Source organism: Phodopus roborovskii, unplaced genomic scaffold, assembly GCF_943737965.1.
Source record: "Phodopus roborovskii unplaced genomic scaffold, PHOROB, whole genome shotgun sequence".
NCBI classification, from domain to species: domain Eukaryota; kingdom Metazoa; phylum Chordata; class Mammalia; order Rodentia; family Cricetidae; genus Phodopus; species Phodopus roborovskii.
In genome coordinates this window covers 20420796-20442488 of record NW_026126541.1, presented here as the reverse complement: position 1 = coordinate 20442488, position 21693 = coordinate 20420796, and the positions used below count along the sequence as shown (strand labels likewise).

At 40.6% G+C, this 21693-nt stretch overlaps 2 protein-coding genes across 2 annotated transcripts in view; one reads left to right on the top strand and one right to left on the bottom strand.

Moving 5' to 3' along the window:
* Plce1 (phospholipase C epsilon 1) overlaps positions 1-12437 on the top strand; it is a 237058-nt gene extending 224621 nt beyond the window's left edge. Inside the window, exons 27-33 of the mRNA XM_051199750.1 lie at positions 606-724; positions 1723-1851; positions 3907-4110; positions 8016-8174; positions 9162-9380; positions 9705-9918; positions 11369-12437. Of these exons, the coding sequence (XP_051055707.1) occupies positions 606-724; positions 1723-1851; positions 3907-4110; positions 8016-8174; positions 9162-9380; positions 9705-9893 (1019 nt within the window). The 3' untranslated portion in view covers positions 9894-9918; positions 11369-12437. The remainder of the gene's footprint in view (positions 1-605; positions 725-1722; positions 1852-3906; positions 4111-8015; positions 8175-9161; positions 9381-9704; positions 9919-11368) is intronic.
* A 3857-nt stretch (positions 12438-16294) lies between these two features.
* Positions 16295-21693, bottom strand: part of Noc3l (NOC3 like DNA replication regulator) — a 30372-nt gene continuing 24973 nt past the window's right edge. The window contains exons 18-21 of the mRNA XM_051199743.1: positions 20631-20759; positions 18918-19015; positions 17161-17245; positions 16295-16656 (exon numbers count right to left, since the gene is read on the bottom strand). Of these exons, the coding sequence (XP_051055700.1) occupies positions 16528-16656; positions 17161-17245; positions 18918-19015; positions 20631-20759 (441 nt within the window). The 3' untranslated portion in view covers positions 16295-16527. The remainder of the gene's footprint in view (positions 16657-17160; positions 17246-18917; positions 19016-20630; positions 20760-21693) is intronic.

Here is a 21693-nt window from a genome sequence, read left to right as displayed (position 1 = left end):
TATCTGAGGCATTCCCCAGACTAATCATTTTAGATAGACATCTGTGAAGGCTTTATTTCTCTGCCCATGTATATGGTAATGAGATACACGGTTAACAAATAGACTTCCTACTAATCCTAATGTAAGAATTTCTGGTTTCCCACTTCTAATGTATATAGTGAGCACCTTCCTATATTAATAATCATACAGCTACCTTACCATTTTTACTGGCTGCATGTTGTTGCATTTTATTTCTATATGTGCTCTCTTGCTATAAAAGTATTTCATGATGAAGGGTTCTATAGAATGGATATTGGCCTTTAATGAAGCAGAGATAGTAGATGCCTTGGTGTTCAAATCATCAGGGTTCCCGATTTCTTTGTTCTTGTTTGAGTTAAATGATTATCCATCTGAGTCTAAGTTAGAAAGAATACTGGATAAGGTAATTATTCATTGACAGTCCAGGAATATCCCCCAGGAGACAGCTCTCTTACAATGAAGATTTCTGCTGGCATACCTCTTACCATCCACTGCCCATCTTGGGGATGTATTGATCTCCATGGGGATATTTGCAGAGCTCAGTTGTGCATGGTTAACAGGCTTTTTCCAATTCTGTATCATTCCAGGCTATCGCCATCTTCAGCTGCGTAACCTCCACAATGAAATATTGGAGATCTCTAGCTTATTCATAAACAGCAGAAGGATGGAAGAAAATCCCTCCGGCAGTACCATGCCAGCCTCTTTGGTAATTAAGTTCTTATTTCACCCAACATATCTGCAGGACTGCTACACTGGTGTCGGACTCTCTTGTGGTACAACAAAGTTGCCAAAGAGTCGTTAATTAGGTAGCTATGGAAATGATAACAAAAGTGGCTGACACTTCTTGCTTACATATGCACTAACTCACCAGTTCGTACCCCACATCCAGTGATGTTTAAGAACTATTGGACCAGGGTTTACCCCTCTAAACAAAAAGCACTGCTCTAACTTATTGGTTAATTCTATTATTCTTCCTCTAGTAAATTAAAACATATGTGACTGTCTGAGTTCACAGGCTTGGGCACTTCCTTGGATCGCCTTCATCTTACATAGTTCTGCTTTCTTCTCTGGCCTTTCTCTCCCTCACCTATGCTGATTTCTCCTCTGCATGTGCCCTATTTTCTTAGCCTCTTTCTTCCTTTCTCCTTTCTTGCATCATGCTACGGAAACCTTGGCTCATATTTGTAACACTGGAGGAGTTTAAACATGCATTTCACGCGATACCAATTCCTACTCATGCTAGAAAGAAGCGCTGTAATTTCAGTAAGTTAATACCCTGGTGGCTGAATTTCCTCGTGACTGTTGAAGATGTGCCATTGTCTCTTGTATCACATCAGCGTGCATCAGGTTACAAGTGGATTGTAGTGCTTGTCTTGCCTGTGAACCTGTAACGGTGGCCACACCTCTTTGGGCGTGGCTTCAGGCAAATGGAAATAGAAAGAGGAAAGTGAGAGGCGTGGTCTCTCTCGAGGTCTCTTGGGTCAGCGGATTCGATCCCATAGGAAGGGCAGAGAAGCACTCCTGGGGTTCTTTTTTATAATCTGTGTAAGTGTCCCAGTAAACACCCATTTATCATTTATCCTGGATCTAGTGAAATCATTACATCCACGCCTTCAGTGGGTCCTAAGAAATTCGTGTTGAATAGAGCCTAGAACTTCTGTGTTTTGTAGAATGCATGAGAAACCATGTGATCTTCATTGACAGATGTTTAATACTGAAGAGAGGAAGTGTTCTCAGACTCACAGAGTCACAGTGCATGGTGTTCCAGGTCCAGAGCCCTTTGCTGTTTTCACTATAAATGGAGGCACCAAGGCAAAGCAGCTTCTCCAGCAGGCAAGTTCACCAAAGCCATGGTTAAAGAAACCCATTCTCCAAAATGTATGTGTGTATACAAATATGCATGGATATATGCATTCACATAAATCCATAAAAGTCCACATCGATGATGCATTTTTTTTATTTATCTATAGTTTATCTTTACATGCTAAAGCTTGAACCTACAGCTACATATATATGCTAGGCAAGTGCTCTACCCACTGAGCTACAACCACAGACCTTTTATTTTAAAAACCTAAGAACAGTTTAAGGGTTCTTGGTACCACTAGCCAAGCTAGCTTAACCTCAGAGAAGAACTTTTATGATTCAGTAGCCTATCATCCCACATACTCTTTCATCCTTAGCACATTTTAGAACTATTTCTCCTCTCTGAGTGTAGACCAGGGAGAACACTGACCAAGAGGGGTGGTACTCTGGATCTTCACCCAAAGTGAGTGCATCTGGTGAAATGTAGCAGGAACCAAAGGATGCATGACAGAATTAAAAACCAATTGGGCAGTGCTGTTTAAGAAGTATTAACATTATTAATAGTAGTTGTCTCTATCATTTAAGGGTACATCTCCATGGATAGTGCAACATTTTGCCCAACATTTTATGACTGACTTAATTAGCATCATGGTAAACTGCTTTAAGGTCCAAATTTTTTACATGACCAAACAGAAGCTACTGCAAAGAGTTTGGGATTTTTCTTTCTGATTGCTTTTTAGTCAATTAGTCCATAAACTTCAGTGTGAAGTCACTACTAAGATTCTGTAAAATCAAGGAAACTTCCCACAGCTGCTAATGAAGGCAGCACCATATTTTCCCCATACAAATAAACAAATGAGTCCTCGGTGTTGAGAAAAAGTGGTGTTGAGTTTCTTGAGGTGATGATAGTACCAACAGAACCTCTGGAAATTTCCCGCCCTTAATAATTCTTATAGTAGGTGTGTGCATGGTCCAAATAGTTTGCCTTGGCCTGCATGGAATTGCTAGCATGCTGCTTTAGAGCAAGAGCTCAGGTAGAGGGATCAGAATTTTGAGAATTTTATGCTTCTACCATCCCTTAGCACCTTATATTGTGCATCCCCTCCAAGCGAGAGATATTAACCATGGTCATTGCATCATTGGCAGGGACCTGGGAAGATGGGTGTTTGCTTAATCCAAGTCAGGTGGTAACAACTGGTTCCCACCACACAGCTACCTCTCACAGGAAGGGAACAAAGAGGATTTCTTCACTATCACTGACACTTCATCAGATTTCAGAAGTAAGAAAGAAAATATCAGGAAGACTCTAATGATGGCTCATTGAGTGTTCGAAATGTCTTGCACTATGCTTAACGCTCCCATCAAAAACCAAAACTAATAGATTATTACTGTGAGCATTCCCATTTTAGAGATGGGGAAACCAAAGACAGTAAATATTTACATCCTCATGAATGTTAAGCTGAGCAAATGCTCTACCATTGAGATAGCCTCAACTCAAAACAAGTAAGTCTTAGATGGAAGCCTGAGACCTAGGTCTAACTGACTCCAAAGCTCTGTCTTAACCACCCCATCTGATTGTGTTGAGTCCAGAGCCAACTGGGGAGCAGCCCTTTGGGCACAGTGTCAGGAATCTCCTGACAGGAGAGTTCCCAGACGAGACCGCATGCTTGTGAGCTTTCCATGGCAGGATAGTCATTTCCACTGTGAGAAACAGAGATGATGTTTGCAAACCGCACAGGGCTCTTTGCATCAGCCCTTTGTTGTAAGATTTCAAAGAACCAAGTTCATAGAGTAAGAAACCTGAAGTTTTAATTCAATAGGATCTCTCATTCCAGCAGTGGGAAAAATAGTTATACTGTCCGGGGATTATAAATAAATTGTGCCTTTGCCCAGAGTGAGCATAAATAACCCGTTTTGGACATATAAGAATTATTATAACCCTAGAAAGAATTATGCAACACTCCCAGGTAGTCTTCACTTATAAATTGCCCAGCAAACCTGCCAGAACATCATAGAAACCGACTAGTGTTCAGTTTGTGCCACTCTTCGGAGCTGTGCCTAATGTTGCCTTTGCCTTTTCTTTAGATTCTGGTGATTGACCAAGACACCAAACTTAGTGACTACTTTCTGATGGAAGAGAAGTATTTTATATCTAAGGAAAAGAATGAATGCAAGAAACAACCATTCCAGAGAGCTGTGGGTCCAGAAGAAGATATCGTGCAGATTTTAAACAGCTGGTTTCCAGAAGAAGGCTACGTGGGCAGGATTGTCTTAAAGCCCCAACAGGAAGTAAGTACCACCTGGACAAAGCCTCCATGGTGACTGCTCAGTATGTCATCAGCCATCTGGACACTGAATACATTCCTCGAATCCTGAGTAACTTGTCACTGAAACATGGTTCGTATTACTCTTCTCACGTCAATATGGAGAGCTGGTTTTATTTTCTTGAACATATTCAGATGGCTAACTAAAGACACTCAGTGTAAAAGCAACATCCTTGGTAGAACTTATGCATTATTTATGGCATTTTCCCCTTAATAAACCATAGAAAGAAAAGCCTCAGTTGAGGGAGCTGCCACACTGCCTAACACAAGAGCTGCCAACTCTCTTCTTACTGTCTGGTAAAGCTTTTGCCTGGGGATATCTAGCTTGTACAGTCTGTACAAAGATTCCCAAATCTGAAAGCTGAAAAATTCTGAAGCACATTGTATCCCAAGCTTTCCAGATGAGGATATCAACATACATAAACCTTCAGTAATTCTGACTAAATCTGAGAGATTATCTTTAGTTTGTGTGAAGCTGTGGAATATTTCCAGAGGCATAAGGAGCTAAGCCTTTCAGATGTTGATTAGCCCTCATCTGGAAAGCTTGGAACCCAATGTGCTTCACAAACCTGTGGGTATGGATATGGGAGGCGGCAGTCAGCATGGACTGGTGCTGAGGCTCAAATAGGACTTCATTATATAGGTAGAAATATTGGGGAGTTTATGGATACTGGTGGGTAGTCTAAATGTATGTGACAGCAGGCGGTAAAGCCTTCCAGAATGGATGCTCAATAAAGCCCGAGGGGAGAGAAGCACTCTGAAGGAAAGAGGAGATATATCCCAAGGGAACACTCACAAGCTTTCCCTGGTGAGGAGACTGTAGCAGCTCTCCATATACCTTTGTGGAGAGGAGGTTTTTATGACTGAAATATTTGTCAAAGGAGTTATTTAGGTTTGCCTGGTGCATAGTGATGCTCATAAATATTCATTCGGGAGGGCCAGAGGTGATACATAGCATTAGAGCAAATACCTAGCTTGAGAGAGCCTGTCACAAAAAGAGAGTGTAAGAGATAGAGGAAGATGCCTGATGTCCACGTCCACCTCTGGCCTCCATACATGGACACGTGTGCACAACACACACGCACACACGCATGCACACTCGCATACATACACACAAAGAAAAAAGAAAATTAACAACAACAAAAATGAATTTTTAAAAGACAGTGTATCACAATGTAGCCCTAGATAGCTATGTAGACCTTGCTATGTAGAGCAGACTGGCCTTGAACTCACAGAGATTCACCTTTCTCTCTCTCCCTAGTGCTGGAGTTAAAGGTATGCACCACTGCACCTAGCAAAACATGCATTCTTGCTGATTTTATGAAGCAACTTAGAATTTTCCCTCTTTGTGTGTGTGTGTTCGTGTTCATATGTACAAATGTACTTGTGTGCTGTGTATGTGGCAGCCAGAGAACCACCACAAATATTCTTCAGGACCCATCCACCTAGTTTTCTTTGAGACAGGGTCTCTCTTGGGACTTGAATCTCACCAAGTAGGCTTCATTGACAGCCCAGCAAAACCAAAGCTCAGCCTGTCTCTGCCTCCTGGTGCTGGGATGACGAGAGTGTGACACCAAACCTGGCTTTTCTACATGTGTCCTGTAGCTTAAGTTCTCATGCTTTTCAGCAAGCACTTCAGCCACACAACACTTTCTTCCTGCTTTGGAGAATGCTAGATCATAAATGCTGTCATGTAAATTACCCCCAATATCACTTTTGGATCATCTGAATATTTAACAACAAATTTAATGACACAGCCCACTATGTACCAAGAACAGTAAATGGGAGAAAAACAGGGAGCATGGTGGGGGACAATCATGTCTTATGTAATAGAAGTAGACAATACCTTCACTCCTCCACCCCCCATTGTTAGACTGAGTGAGGTTTGAAACTCCAGCCATGTAAGCTGTAGGGTTGTGACTTGGGGGCTGCTGAAAAGGCTGGAGCAGATCCTGTCCGACTTGATTAAAGTCTGGCACCACCTGGTGGCAGTTTCCCATTTTGATTTAAGTATCAATGGGAACGATCCTGGGTGATGGAACCAGCAGAATCCTGCAGGCCAGGGACAGACAGCAAACCATGAATTCTTCTGTTTCATTAGCATCATCTCAGGAGCCTGTCTGTGGAGATCAGGTTAGAACACTGGGAATAGAATTTTCTCTGATGTCTGATAGGGTCACCTACTACTTCCTTCATCTCTCTTTTCCTGTGTACACTCTCTTGTAGACTGTAACTTCAAAACTACTGTCATTTGAAAATGGGGCAGCCAGACAGTGGTGGTGTACACCTTTAATCCCAGCACTTGGGAGGCAAAAGCTGGAAGGCCTCTGAGATTGAGGCCAGCCTGGTCTACAGAGCTAGTTCCTGGACAGCCAGGGCTACATAGAGAGACTGTCTCCAAAAAAAAAAATAAATAAAATAACAAAAACAAGGGTCTGATAAGTGGACAGAAGCTATGTAAAAAATTACAACCATATACATACAACTCCAGGATTTTGTGTATATCTGTTCACACGGTAGAAAATGCACTTATATGTCAATGGCAGATGTACACAAGCATATACACCTAACAACAGACAGATTTTGTTCACAGACTTCTTTGCTCATTTGTTTATAAGAATGAGGCAATATAAAGAGAAAAGGGTTTTTCATTTTCTTGACTGTTGGGAAAACTTCATGCATTCTTTGTTTTGCCTACACATATATCTGTATACCAAATGTATGCCTAGTGTCCATGAAGGCCAGAAGGAAACATTGTATCTCTTGGAAATGGAGTTACAGACAGCCCTGTGCCACCATGTGGATGCTAGGAATCAAACCCTAGTCCTCTGGAAGTTAGCTGGTACTCTTAACAAAATAAAAATAGGGCCTAGAAGGATGGCTCTGAAGTTTAAACTCCTCACTGCTCTTCAAGAAGACTCAGGTTCAGTTCCTACTCACTACCCACATGGTGATTTAACGCCACCTGGAACACCAGTTCCAGGGAATCCAACACGTTCTTCTGACCTCCAAAGGCTCCTGCACTCATGTAGAGTACATACACTCATGCAGGCACACACTCATCCACATAAAGGAACAAAACTTTTTAAAGATGATGGATACAAGAGAGGGATTGGATTTTACTAAAATTTACCCAAATCCAATTACCCTGATAATAATTGTCGTATGATTGGGAATTCTATCAATATTCAATGGAGTGTGGCTTACCTGTAGCCTCTGATCTGGATGAGCAAAATACGCCATGCTTCGTATTTCATGTGCCTAGTATTTCTCTTTTGTAACTTTAAAATGAGAGGGGGAGAGAGGGGAGACAGGGAGGGAGGGTGAGAGAGAGGGAGGATGGGTAAAGAGGGGAGGGAGGGAGAGCTTAAAGGAGGGAGGGTAGAGGTCAGAGGAAAACTCCTCCCACATTTGCATGCAGCCCAAGGATTGGACCATGACATCAGGCTTGCAGTCCAAGCCCCTTTACCCACTAAGCCATCTCACCAGCTCCCATGTCTAAAACTCCTTAAGCATTAATGGTGTTTGGGGAATGAACTTCTCTTCAATACAGCTTACTGTGTTCTTATTTGGCTTTCAGTAATTGACAAAACAGTATATTTTCTTTCTACAAGTTTGTAATTGGTTTGGTCACTGAAAAACCACAACTAGTAGACACTTATACATTCTATGTGTGTATCAACATCAAGACTTTCTTCCATTCAAAAGCAGCTGCGTGCGCCTTTTTAGTATAGTGTATGAAATACTGGCTAACGTATGAACTATAAACCTAAGGTGATATTTTCCATATTACCAAGATACAATGCAAATATTTGTTAGAATTTTTTCTGCCTTACCGGTTACTCATATATTTTCTTTTTTAAAATGCAGACCCTAGAAGAGAAAAGCATTGTCCAAGATGACAAAGAAGTGATCTTGAGCTCAGAGGAAGAGAGTTTCTTTGTCCAAGTTCATGATGTCTCTCCAGAGCAACCCCGAACTGTCATCAAAGCCCCCCGGGTCAGCACTGCACAGGATGTCATTCAGCAGGTAAAAGCGTCCTTGGGGGCTAGGGTGTAGTTCAGAGATGCTGCCTGCCTGGCAAGCATAGAACTCTGCGCTTGACCCCAGCACCACAAGGAATCTCTCCTTTCCTCATGCCATGGCTCTTATTGATATAAATGATTGGGACAAATGAGATGTGTATGTATCAATAGCTCATTTATGAATGGAGTTCTAGAATGGGCGAACTGGACATGGAGAATACATCTCAGAAGGATAGGAAATGGTTGTTCAGCCTGCAGCAGATACTTAGCTAGAATTTACAACGAATTTGGATCTCTGCAGAAATTGCCTCAGAAACTCCTGAGTAAATATTGAGTGACCATCTCTGAAGGATGGCACGGACCACAAGCAGGAGGGCCAACTCTGACTACTGGGCAAATCCCTTCCTCTAGGTCAGGCTACTGCTTTTCAGTTTTAGTTTAGTTTATTGTTGTTTTGGTTTGGTTTGGTGGTTTTTTTTTTTTTTTTTTAACATGACTCCTGAGAACTGTTTCTCATGACCTCCTCAAAGTTTGCATTCATTGAATCTCTGCTTGAGAAATGATATCACACAGTAAACAGCACAGACCCCTGAGAACACGGCTGAGGCCTCAATCTCAGCTCTACCGCTTACTCATTCAGAGATCTCCAGCAAGATCTCAAGATCTCACTCAGATCTGTGTCTGAGTTATGCTGTGTGTTGACAAGCTTCTTTTTGGCTGGTGTAGGGGACTCCATTCATTTCTGCTGTTAAATCCTCCTCCTGTGTCTGACTTCACGAGCCCATTCTAGTTGCTCTTATGTCAGGCCACTTAGAAGCTAAATGAGGTGACCTGGGTGTTATAAGCCATAACTACTCAAATGAAAAGGCCAGATTTGGAAGCTCCTCCCCATCACTAAAGTCTGAGGCACTTTTCCACCTTAAACTTTTCACTCAGGATGGATGCAAACATGGGAGATGCTTGATTCAGCTGACCCTCACTTATCTTTCAGACCTTATGCAAAGCCAAATATTCCTACAGCATCCTGAACAACCCCAACCCAGGTGACTATGTGCTTTTGGAAGAGGTGATGAAAGACACACCCAATAAGAAGTCTTCCACTCCCAAATCCTCACAGAGGATCCTTTTGGACCAAGAGTGTGTGTTTCAAGCCCAAAGCAAGTGGAAAGGTGCAGGGAAATTCATCCTCAAGCTGAAGGAGCAGGTTCAGGTAACAGGAAAGTTACTTTGTTCTCTATAAATCACGGATAGTCACATTACAATTAAATGTGGGAGCTAGAGAAATCTCTAGAAAGTTCCTAAGTCCAACAGTTGGAGGGTAATTATTTTGTTTTCACTCTGTGGGGAGAAAAGACATAACCTCTTGCTTCCCTGTGTGGTTAAAAGATCCTGGGTGAGAAGCCTTTGGCCAGTCTTCCCAAAGCTTTACTTGCCAGAGAAGTGCAAAAGCAAGTGCTCCCTGTGAGTATGCCATGGGTCTCAGGAGCCTGGGCTTACCTTTCCATCAAGGAAGGTTCTCTTTTTTTCTATGTAGGCATCCAGGGAAGATAAAAGGAGGGGCATCTCCTTTGCAAGTGAACTCAAGAAACTCACTAAGTCCACTAAGCAGCCCCGAGGACTCACTTCACCTCCTCAGCTTGTGACCCCCGAAAGTGTCCAAATCAAGGAGGAGAAGCCTATGGGTGCCTTGTCCTCTGGTGACACAGCAGCTTACCAGCAGTGACTGGGGGCGGCCCAGCTGGACTAAGGTACTGTAGCATTTTGAAACAAGATTCAACAGCAAGTACTTTGTAACACAGGATGGAGCCTTGTGTCCTTTCTTTCAAGAGGCTTGTCCTCTTAAGACAGGTGGGGGTGGTACCTCAAAATAGAACCTGGACTCTGAAATTATCTGCAAGCTTTAAAAAGTTTAGACTTCTGGGCCAGAGGCTCAGTGGTTAAAGGTTAAAGGCCTGGTGACCTGAACTGAATGTGTAAGACTCACACAAGTTGTCCTTTGGCCTCCTTTGTGTACACACCCTTGTATTTACACACACTTTTTCAGACTTCCCGATTTCGTAAGTAATTAACCAAAGGCCCCACCCAGGAAGGCAATCAACTTGCCCCAATTGCCAGACAAGACTTAAAAATAATTTCAGTCTCCATCCTGAAAAGGCAGTGTCAGCTACCAACATCACTGCTTGACATTCACAATGTCAATCTCAGCAGAAGGATGATCTAGAATATGTAAAGGGTGTGAGAGGACCAAATGCTTGGCCCCTAGTTGGTGGAACTGTCTTTGGAGGACTGGGAGGTATGGCCTTGTTGGGGGGCAGTGGTTTAGACAATTGCCTTCCATTTCCCTTGGCAAGTGACCTTTTGAAGTATTAAACTGACTTCACAGCTCTGCTAAACATTACTTTTTAAAAACAGCCATTGGCACAACTATGCCCCCCTATGACCTCTTTTATCAAGGTATTTCCAAGATCAAACACTTACTTCTTTTAAAAAGTTCTCTTTGTACATTCTCATAAGTAAGCAAGTACAATGTTTTAGCTTTTTTGACTGCCACAGTATTTCATGTTATTTGTTCTAAAATGACAACACCTAAAGTTTCAATAATAATAACCTACGAATTTCTAAAGAAGCAAATCAAATGTTAGCCTTACTCCTACCTGAAGTGGTAACAGTTGAAGGAATTTCTTCTTTTCCTAAAGTTGAGGGACATTTATTTGATTTTTATTTGATTTGACAAAAAAAAAAAAAAGAAAATTTTTTTTTTTTTTTTTTTTTTGCTGTTTTTCCTAAAGAATATGGTATTCCTGGGGCTGGAGAGACAGCTCAGACAGAGGTTAAGAGCACTGGCTGATTTTCCAGAGGACCCAGGTTCAATTCCTAGTACCCACCTGGCAGCTCACAACTGTCTGTAGCTCCAGTTCCAGGGGGTCTAACACCCCCACACAGACACACATGCAGGCAAAACACCAATGTACACAAAATAAAAATAAATCATTAAAAAAAAATGTGGTGTGCCAGGACAGAATTATCAGTGTTCTACATCCCACAGACACATTTTAACACTGTATTACAAAAAGCGACTCCTTCAAAACTAGCCATGAGAGCATCCGTGGTTCAACAGCTCTGAACTTGGGCAGGCTGTAAGAATTTGTGCTTCCTTGTGTTCACTACACTAATAAGCTTATGTGGATGATGTTACAGATGAGGATCCTTGGCGAGATGCTCTGAAGGCTGAACAAGATGGAAAGAAGTGTACTTTACTTCCATCACATTTAAACTGGAAATTGATTTCTGAACTGCCCTCTTCACACCTGATGTGAGGCAAATGCAGAGGACAAGCAAAATAGCACAGGGCTGCCAACCGACTTCCTAAGGAATAAAACAGGGACACCCAGGGCATTGCACGGATGTTACGGGTGGAAAAGCCATGCCCTAAGCTTCAGGCAACAAGCTTCATCTGCAAAGGGCCAGGCAGTGCACATTTTAGGGTCCGGTCCATATGGCTTCTGTTGGCATCGACTCAGCTCTACCACTGGAGTGCAAACGCAGCTGCCAATAGGTACAAGAATGAACATGACTGAATAATAAAATCTTATTTATGGACACATAAATTGGAATTAATATCATTTTCACATGCCACAAACCTTTCAAGTGTTCCAACCACGTAAAATTGTTAAATCTATTCTTAGTTTAAGGGTCATACAAAAACCCATGAATTAGACCCAAAGACCAGTTTTGCTGACCCAACTTGGAGAACTGGGAATCAGAGGCACATAGGTTGGAAAACCTTGAAAACTGGTCATAGGTTGAATGAGAAGTGAAATCTACAGGCATTGGAAATGTAAGTATGTCCTGTAAGGTTTTTTAACAATTACTCAAATTAGTTCCTATATGTGTAGCAAGGTGCACTTACCCTAGGCTGCCTTTTTACAAATAGAAATGTTCTTTTTTTTCAAAAGCTATTATTCATATGTCCACAGATTGTTCCAATTTCAGTTCTCACAAAATGAATTTAGAATGATGTACAATTTAGTATCTTCTGGGTTGTGATGTCTTACTAAGAAGCCTCATCATTTTTTAAAAGCAAAAGCAGACTGAGTTGATGTCTAAGGTAGATTTATTTATTTTGCAATGTTTGTACTGACACTGTACTTATGTATTTATTAGACATAGCTATCTCGATATTGCTATGGGTTACAAGCATTAGTGGTTCGATCTATTTCAAGACATCCTAAAATAAAACATTTGAACATGAGAAGTGGGCTAGACATCCAGTGCAATAGTGTCTGATTTACCGAAGAGCCAAGATCCAAGTCATACTCGCCATTTGATGCAAGTTATTTTTAAAACTCTCCTTCACAAAACTGTCAACTAAGTGCAATAGATTCTTCTCATTTTTGAAATGAAGCAAATTGTGATTTATCGGACTGAAATACATGTTTCTTCAGAGTCAAGCCTACATTTTATTTTTCCATTGACATCGTTCCTTTCGAAGACATTTTTCTTCAAATTATAAAGCACACTAAAAATCCTGACTTTGAAATTCTCCTTTACTAATTATAGAATGAATTAAACCCCTTTGCACATTCCAAAAAGAGACATGTCAAAAATACACCACACAGCTCTTATGTCGGTGGAAGATTCTTGCTTGCACCATCATTCTCTCGCCAACAAAAGTCAGACTATTCTCATTTGGCAGCTGCACAGCACCAAAGGTTCCCTTTTAAGTAAAACAATAGGTCTGTAACAAATGGATGGTGCTGCCTCATTTTAAAAACATATTCTGGAGACATTTTATCAAGTTTCTATAAACTAATAAGGCCCAATGATTTGCATCACCTTGAATTGCAAAATAAATTACTGGTTCTACCAGCCTGAGCCAAACAAAAGCTGAAGGTAATAAGATGCAGAGCCAGGCTGGTGGCCTGGGTTTACCCCGCCCACATACATGGTCCTTTAGCATAGATGGGGATCTGATTCAGAATAAATCTGAAGTGGACCCCACACTCAAATACTGATGTGAACAAACCTATCCTGTTGCACCCCAGTTTAGGTTAAAGAATACACTCTATTGATTTTTTTAGGCAGGACACATTGATTAAATAAAAATATAAATAGGGCCAGTGAGATGGCCCAGAGAATAAAGGCCACACAAACCTAAGGACCTCAGTTTCAGTTTGATCCCAGACCAATAGAAAAGTAAAAGGAGAAAACAGAGTCCACAAAATTATCCTCTGCTTCCATATGTGCCCCCCACATACATACATACATACATACATACATACATACATACATACACACATACATACATACATATATATACACACACACATATATGCACACAGTAAATAAACTTTTAAAAATATGAACAGTTCATCATAGGAATGTGACACTTAATGATGGGGATACATTCTGAGAAATGCATTATTAGGGAATCTCATTGTTGTATGATGTCAGAATATACTGACATAAGCTAAGTCGGTTTTTTTGGCTTTGTTTTGTTTTGTTGTTGTATTATAACATTATGGGATCATAGTTATATCCCATGAACCACACACAGCAGTCCACCATTGATCTGACTAGCACAGTCTGATGTTTTCCAGAAATACTAAGTTTTGACTGAAAGCTTATCTGGATTACATGGGGACACCAGTCTATCAAATGAAAGAAATAATCCTATTCATAATGAATTAGAATGACTATTAGAACTATCCCCCAACATTTTTTTTTTTTTTTTAATGTGTGAACACGGTTCTTCCTAAGGCTTATGGCCTGCAGATAAATGATCTTCAAGAGGCAAGAAGGAAATCAGATTCAACACAACTTAGCTGGGCTGGTTCAAACTTCTAGACTCTGACACCAGGGTTTATTTTAGCCATATTTAAACACAGCATGATTTTGATTAAAAAAAAAAAAAAAAGTTTCCTGATGACAATTCACTCAATCCTGTGTGTATACAACATTTAAGACATGTTTACATTACTCTTTACAAAGTACATACGGCTTCTTCCATAAAGATGGGTTCCATTGACTTAGACACAATGATCAAGGTAAGGGTCTAGGGGAGTGACTGATGCAAACATAATAGCCCATGAGGGTCAAGACTGGCTTGGCCCTAAGATAACACTGAAGTTACTTAGGCTGTTGTAAAGGATGGGTTGTACTGACTGAGAAGCAATGATCAAGGTCTACAGAGGGAGAGTCTGGGATACACAAACATAATAATCTGGGGGATTCAGGTGAAGCCAGGGCCTACAGAGAACAAAAGATTGTAAACTACATCCCACCCAGCTGAGTGAGAAACAGGTAAATATCTCCTTGCTTTGAAGAGACAAGCCGGCACATTTAACTTTCCTGGTTTCCCTAGTACTGATCTGCGTGAACAAGGACCTCGTACACTCAGTGTGAACCACATAGCATTTCACTTGGTAGGGAGGTGAGAGAACCTCTTCCTCCCAGGCACCTGTCCACTTGACTTGGCATTAAAAATCATGGGGCAAAAGGCCATGCTATTCCCACTATTCCACTTCACCTTCGAGTGCCTAGTACACTGCTGAGCACAGTAGGTACACTGCTGAGCACAGTAGGTGCTCCAGAGAAACTAAGGCTGTAGCTTGATATAGCCCTCAAGGTATATGATTACTAATGCCTATAATGTTTATCTCCAAAAAGGAAACACTAATACAAGGCTATATAAAAAAGTTAACGTACACATATAGTTCATCCTGAAATAGAGTTACAGTCCAACTGTGACAAGAAACTGAAAAGTGTAAGTCATGAAATACCCAGACAGTTAATTCCTATCTTAAAACTGACTTTCACTTACGTATGTTGTTGCTGCCAAAGTGAAATATAAATGTATCCACGTTAGAAAATAATTGATTTTTGACATACAGACAGATCTTTTGGTTGTACATGTATTTCCAACATTCCTGGAACTTTTTATTCAAACAGTGGGGCTTAAGAAACCCCATGTTTTCTCATTATTAATAGCCAAGCCTTAGCTGAGTGTGGTGGGAGGCAGAGCCAAGAGCCTCTCTTTGTGTTTAAGGTTTGCCTGTTCTACATAGAGTCCCAGGACAGTTAGGACTATGTGAGGAGATCCTATCTCAAAACAAAACAAACAAAACAAGAAACCAATAAAACCTTAAAATGTGGCTTTAGAAGTATTTTTAGGCTGGGTATGGTGGTACAGGCCTTGAATCCCAGGCAGTGGCAGGCATATCCTCTCTGAGTTCCAGGACAGCCATAGCTATAAAGCCAGACTCTGTCTCAAGGAAAAAAGAAAAAGACTTGCTTCTGGAACTCAATATAAGAATACACTCAACATATTCAAATCCAGCTGATAATTGTCCCCCATTGTTCTCTCCTCCAATAGCTGTTGACCTCATCTCTGCTCAGATACCCACAAGCCCAGGTTAATTCTCAAAAGGAGTAAGGGCTGGCTTTAAATTGGTAACTGGTCACTGTTCCTTACTCTGCATGAGGAAAGAGCTCTAAGCCTCAGAGGACTGGCTTCTGTGGTGCTGAATTAACAGTCTATTTGGTTGAACTGCTTTTCACTAATAATAAAAAACAATCAAAACCTCACAAGACTATGTGGTAGAAAAGGAAGCTACTTTATTCGACTAGTAATAGCAGAAAATATTTATATACACATTTTATAAGTCATCTCTACAATATGGTCATGGCTATTATATAAAACAGTGCTTTAATCTCTATGTATAGGTATATACAGTTTTTATCTGTAAGAATTTAAAAGAAAAACACTTTACTAATTTATCAGGAACCGATGTCCCTATATATAGCACAATAGGAATTTCAGACCTGTTTTTGTCCTACTGAGCAATTCCCCCATCATTCTCATGTAAAAAATTAACACAGCTTCGAAGAGTCTAGAATCTCATTCAAACTTTGCTTGAAACTATCATAAACGCACTCATTCATCCTCCTTCTTGATGGTTTTTTTTGTTTTTGTTTAGGGTTTTTTGTTTGTTTGTTTCTGTGAGGCAGGGTTTCTTGGTGTAACACTCCTGGCTGTCCTGGAATTCACTCGTTAGACCAGACTGGCTTTGAACTCACAAAGATCTGTCTGTCTCTGCCTCCTGAGTACCACCCCCCCCCCCCAATGCCCCTATACACATTCCTTCTAAAGGTCAGATTTGCTTATTCCTAATGTGTGTCACTCAACAAGAGCCAATGGACAAGGGTCTAATCTTAAGCTGCTTCAGTCTTCCTATACTCATCCTCAGGAAGTTTTCTTTGTACACAAAGAGAAAGGCCTTCGTGTGTCTGTATGTGTCTCTACACACACATACAGAGAGATATATAAGGCAGTCCACTGACTCTTCACCTTTATACTACTGTACAGATGTTTTCAAACATTTGGTGAAATCCAGTGGTATCTCAGTAGTAGCTTCATTGCAATATCTTTTGATTAGTTGATTTAAATCTTCATTCAAAAATGAGTCCCCTTGTAAAAATTTATCCTGGAAAAAAGTATTAAAAGTAACAGTTAAAAGTACTCATATTGTGCCAGGCAGTGGTGGCACAATAACCCTTTAATCCCAGCATCTGGTAGGCAGAGGCAGGCGGATCTTCTGTGAGTTCAAGGAAAAAGTGAGTTCCAGACCAGCCAGAGCTATACACAGTGAGAGCCTGTCTCAAAACAAACAAAAAAGTGAGTAATGAGAGGTGTCCAGGCAGGTCTTAGACATACCTCACAATGACTGAAAGGCTCACTAACCATCTCTACAGAATTTCAGCCCCATGCATCCAACCCACTCTCAACTCCTAGAGCCAGGTCTTTCTGGTCAATACCTGTATCTTAATTCATGGGAGGCTAAGGCAAGACAATCACAAGTTCAAGGTCAGCCTGGATTATAAAGCAATACTTTCAAATAAAGAAGAAAAAAGAAAACTGGCAGAGTTGGAATGCTAATAGACACACTGATTTAAATTTATTTCCTCTATTTAAAAAAAGTATCACATACCTTCTTTTTGGAGTTTGAAGGTTCAACGGGAGGGTTGAATGTCATTGCTGCCATGCTGTAAGTCTCAAAAAGTTCAACTGGAGATCTATAATTTAAAAATATATAAGCTATGTAGAGATAACACCATTGTATAATTTTAAGAGCTACATTTTATCTGAAGAATAATGTCAAATATTCAACCATTTATTAGTTCATTCATTAAAATACAAACTAGCCAGGCTTGATGGCACACACCTTTAATCACAGCACTGGGGAGGCAGAGGCAGGTGGATCTCTGTGAGTTCAAGGCCAGCCTGGTCTACAGAGAGTTCCAGGACAGCCTCTGAAGCTACAGAAAAACCCTGTCTCAAAAAAACAAAACCAAACAAAGAAAAAACCCCAAACAACAATAACAAAAAAGAATGCACTCTTTCCCTTTTTAAAAATCTAATGCTATGAGTCAGTTGAGGATGTGACTCAATGAGCACATGCCGGTCTCTGCTTATGTTCCTTGCAATGGAAAAGCAAAGAAAAAGGAGCAAGGTTAGAGGCAGACATAGGAAGCTGTGAAAAAGAAAAAACAGCCTTGGTATTTATGACCAAACATTATCTGTTTGCCACAAAGAGTTTACAGAAAACAGAAATGCTGACCCTCATCTGGGAGGCCACAGCAGCTGACAAACTATAAGGGCAATTTAAAAATACAGACTTGGGGCTGGAGAGATAGATGGCTCAGTGGGAAGAGCACCTCGTTCCCTCGTTCAGTTTGCAACCATTTGTAACTGCAGTCTCAGAGAATCTGATGCACTCTCTGACTCCCTGAAACACCCAGCACACACGTGATGCACAGACACATGTGTAGGCAAAACACTCATACACATAAATGAACCTAATTTTTTTTCCATATGAAATAACCAAATCCAGTATTTAAAGACAAGCATGAAAAGTGAACTTTAATTAAGTGAGTTCTCCCAATCTTAAAAGGTAACAGCTTGCCAGGCATAGTGGAGCACACCAGCAATCCTAAGTGCCTGGGAGGTGGAGGGAAAAGGATCAAGACTGTAAGGTCACCACACAGAAATGCATTCTTACATAGTTAAGTTTGTGACCATCCTGGGCTCCATGAACCCCTGTCTCAAACAAAAATACGAATTTCTTCCATTTTTCAGTATAAAATTAGTAGCCAACAATTCATATGGTTATCTACATTAGAGAAAAAAAGAAAAACCTGGGGCTGGGCAGATAGCTCAGTTGCTAAGCGCTTGTTATGTAAGTGTAAGGACCTGAGTTCAATACTAGTCACCACCTTAGAAAGGAATAGATGGACGGACAGACAGAAGGAAGGAAAGAAGGAAGAAGAAAAGTCAGACGGAGCTATTTGTAATCCCCAAGTTGGAAAGACTGAGAATCAGAATAGCAAGAGTTCGCTGGCCAGGTGTATGGCTTCTGCAGAACAACACCCAATCTGACCCCTAGCCTCCCTAAGCTCCTTTATACACATATGTGCACTCACACAAACACACATACACACAAATATAAAGGGACAAAGACCAGGTTCAGAGTTTTTTAAGTCTTAGAATATAAGTTAGTGCTTTGAGTTTGATTCCAAGCACAAAAAAAAAAAAAAAAAAAAGCTGAACAAGCCAGGTGACACAGTTTTAGTCATAGTCTTGGGAAGCAGAATCAAGTGGATCTCGAGTTTCAGGCCAGCCACGGCGACACAGTGAGAACCTGTCTCAAAAAGCAGAAGCATAAAGCAATGCACTATCAAACGCTACCTTCGGCTCAGCTCAGACTTGAGGGCCTCAGAGCCTTCAGATGGTGCCCCAGCGAGTAGATGAGCTGCAAACCTTTGCACAACAGGATGGTAATGTCTCTGAAGAGGAAAAGAAACATTATTCACAGGTCAGTACTTTCAAAAACACAAGCCACAGCTGATTTTACAACTTAAAAAAAAAACAAACAAAAAAACAAAAACAAAACAAAAAACAGAAACATTTATAGAAATCATTTAAAATATATTCATTACCTTTGGACCAGGAAATTTGCTGTGAGATTATGTCTCTTACAAATGACAGGGAAGCTTTACCCATGGTACCTCAATAGTATGGCTACCTAAACAAGATCTGAACAAGGACAACATCCAAGAGACAGCTAATGTGGAAGGTGACTCTGACAAGGGCCCTACTCTTAGGCAAAGAACTACAGGTAACTAAGGACTACAGAGAGTAGGAGAGTTAAGTCTTTCCCAGGGTTCATGCCCTTAATTGGTTACCCAATACCAAGAGGTCTGCCCTGAAGTCATATATATATATACAAATATATATACAAACAAGCAACAATACACAGACTTGGCAAGTTGTAGCTATGTATTTATGCATGTGTATGTGCTAATTATTTACATTAAATGTAATTTCTGTATATATACATGTGTGTATACACATAAATATATATACAAATATATGTGTACATATAAAGAAAGAAACATTACTTGAGAGGAAACTAGGGGAGATGGACATGAGAAGGGATGGAGGGAAGAAAGGGAAGGGGGAAATGATATAATTATACTTTAGTTTTTAAAAGGTAAAATTTTTAAAAATCTAAAAGCATATTACTAGCCAGGTGTGATGTAGCACATATTTAATACCAGCATTGAGGAGACAGAGGTCTCACAGAGACCTCTGAGTTCAAGGGCAGCCAGGGCTACATGAAGAGTCCTTGTCTCAAAACATAAAACAGACTACTACCTTTGTTTTCGGGATTAAAATACGTATCTGGTGGGCTGGAGAGACGGCTTAGTGGTTAAGAGCACTGACTGACTGCTCTTCCAGAGGAGCTGAGTTCGATTCACAGAACCCATATGGCAGCTAATTCCAAGGGGAAACCATAGCCCTCCTTTGGCCTCCATGGGCACTGCATACACATGGTACACAGACATCCATGCAGACAAAACATTCATACACAAAATAAAGTAAAAAAAAAAAAAAATACGCATATGTGAAATGACGCAGTTAACAGTATAAAAAAGAACTACCAAAAGGCAGTTTCTATTTCATAGTAAAAAGTAATTTACCACGGTTTCTATTAAGACTCACTCTAATGCTGGCCTCACTACAGGATTCTGGCACTGTAGGTAAAGCTACCTAGTAGTGGAGTCTACCACAGTCTCCTTGAATAGGATTCAATACAGTATAAATGTGCCTGATAACAAATCCTTTTTTTCTGAATAGTGTTCGGGAGCCTTCAATAAACCTCCATAAGTGCATTACAAAATTACCACCACTCTCTCCTGTTTTAGAAAACATACTCAACAGTTTAAGGGATATAGGATTAAAGTAAAGCATTCCAGAAGGCATTCTAGAACATTCACATAAGCGCTCTGGCAATAATACTTGAGGGAAAGGTGAAAACCCTGCTCATTCAGAGAGAGACGAGGAAAGGGTGGGGCAAGGGGGAGGGGGAGAGGAGGGAAGAGAAGGGAGGGCCCTTACTCGCAGTGTGTGCAGTTCCCACAGCGCCGTGTTCTGGGCGTTACAGTACTCTGGCTCCTCCAGCTCAGGCAGGAACACCCCACTGCCCTGAGACTCATTATCAAGCAACAGATCTGTTCTGGGAAAAGTCTGTAAAATCATAACATTGGAGGGAAGAATTAACTAAGTTAGTTCAAAGAATGTAGCTGGCCTATACTTGTATTTAAATTTTGCAGTTATAACAAGGGCTGTAATTATAACAGTTTGAAGCCTAGTTTTACTAAGAAATAATTTACATATATATCATGAAAAAATGTCTTGGTTTGGAGAGATTTACCAAATCTGCAAAGACGGCATATTCTTCCCACCTTCCAATCTCACTTTAAGGAAACTTTCTTATAGAAATATCATTAATAAGAGCAATTTCTTTATTCATTAGGAGAACAAAGCAGCATAAAAAAGCCAAGCCGTGAGTGTGAATACCAATTCTATCTATTTCTTAACTTGCAATAGTTTACTGAATACATTGCATGTGGGCAGCAGGCTGGGCAGTAACTACAGCATGCCTGCCAATCCACTTTTACAGTTCATCAGCACCTCCTCTTCACCCTTGTCCCAGCTGTAAAGCAGAATAAGTAAGAATTGCTAGAGTTGTCTCAGTTATAAAAACTGAGGGACTGCTTGTGACGTGTGTGTGCTTGTAACAATGTCAAGTACCCTGTCAGAACTAAAGAACTAAAGTTGGTAAAGAACTAAAAAAAAAAACTTTAATCATTAAAATCATAAAGTAGGAAATGTGTACTGACATGAAAATACCTATCATTATACATTCTAAAAATAGTATATAACATATTTCACATAACCTCCTTTCCATGACAACAAATGATGTTTGTGTGTAGCACAGGCCCTTCCTTACACAGGACAGTAATGACAGACACCAGGTGGTGGAAATGGCTGCCTCCAGGAGGTATAATAACATGTTTTGTTTTGCTCCTCTTAGCACCTGATTTTGTTACAAATAGAAATTTCTCCTTTTTTTCCTCTTTTAAAAGAAATGTGATCTCATTAAGCTGGTGCCACATGC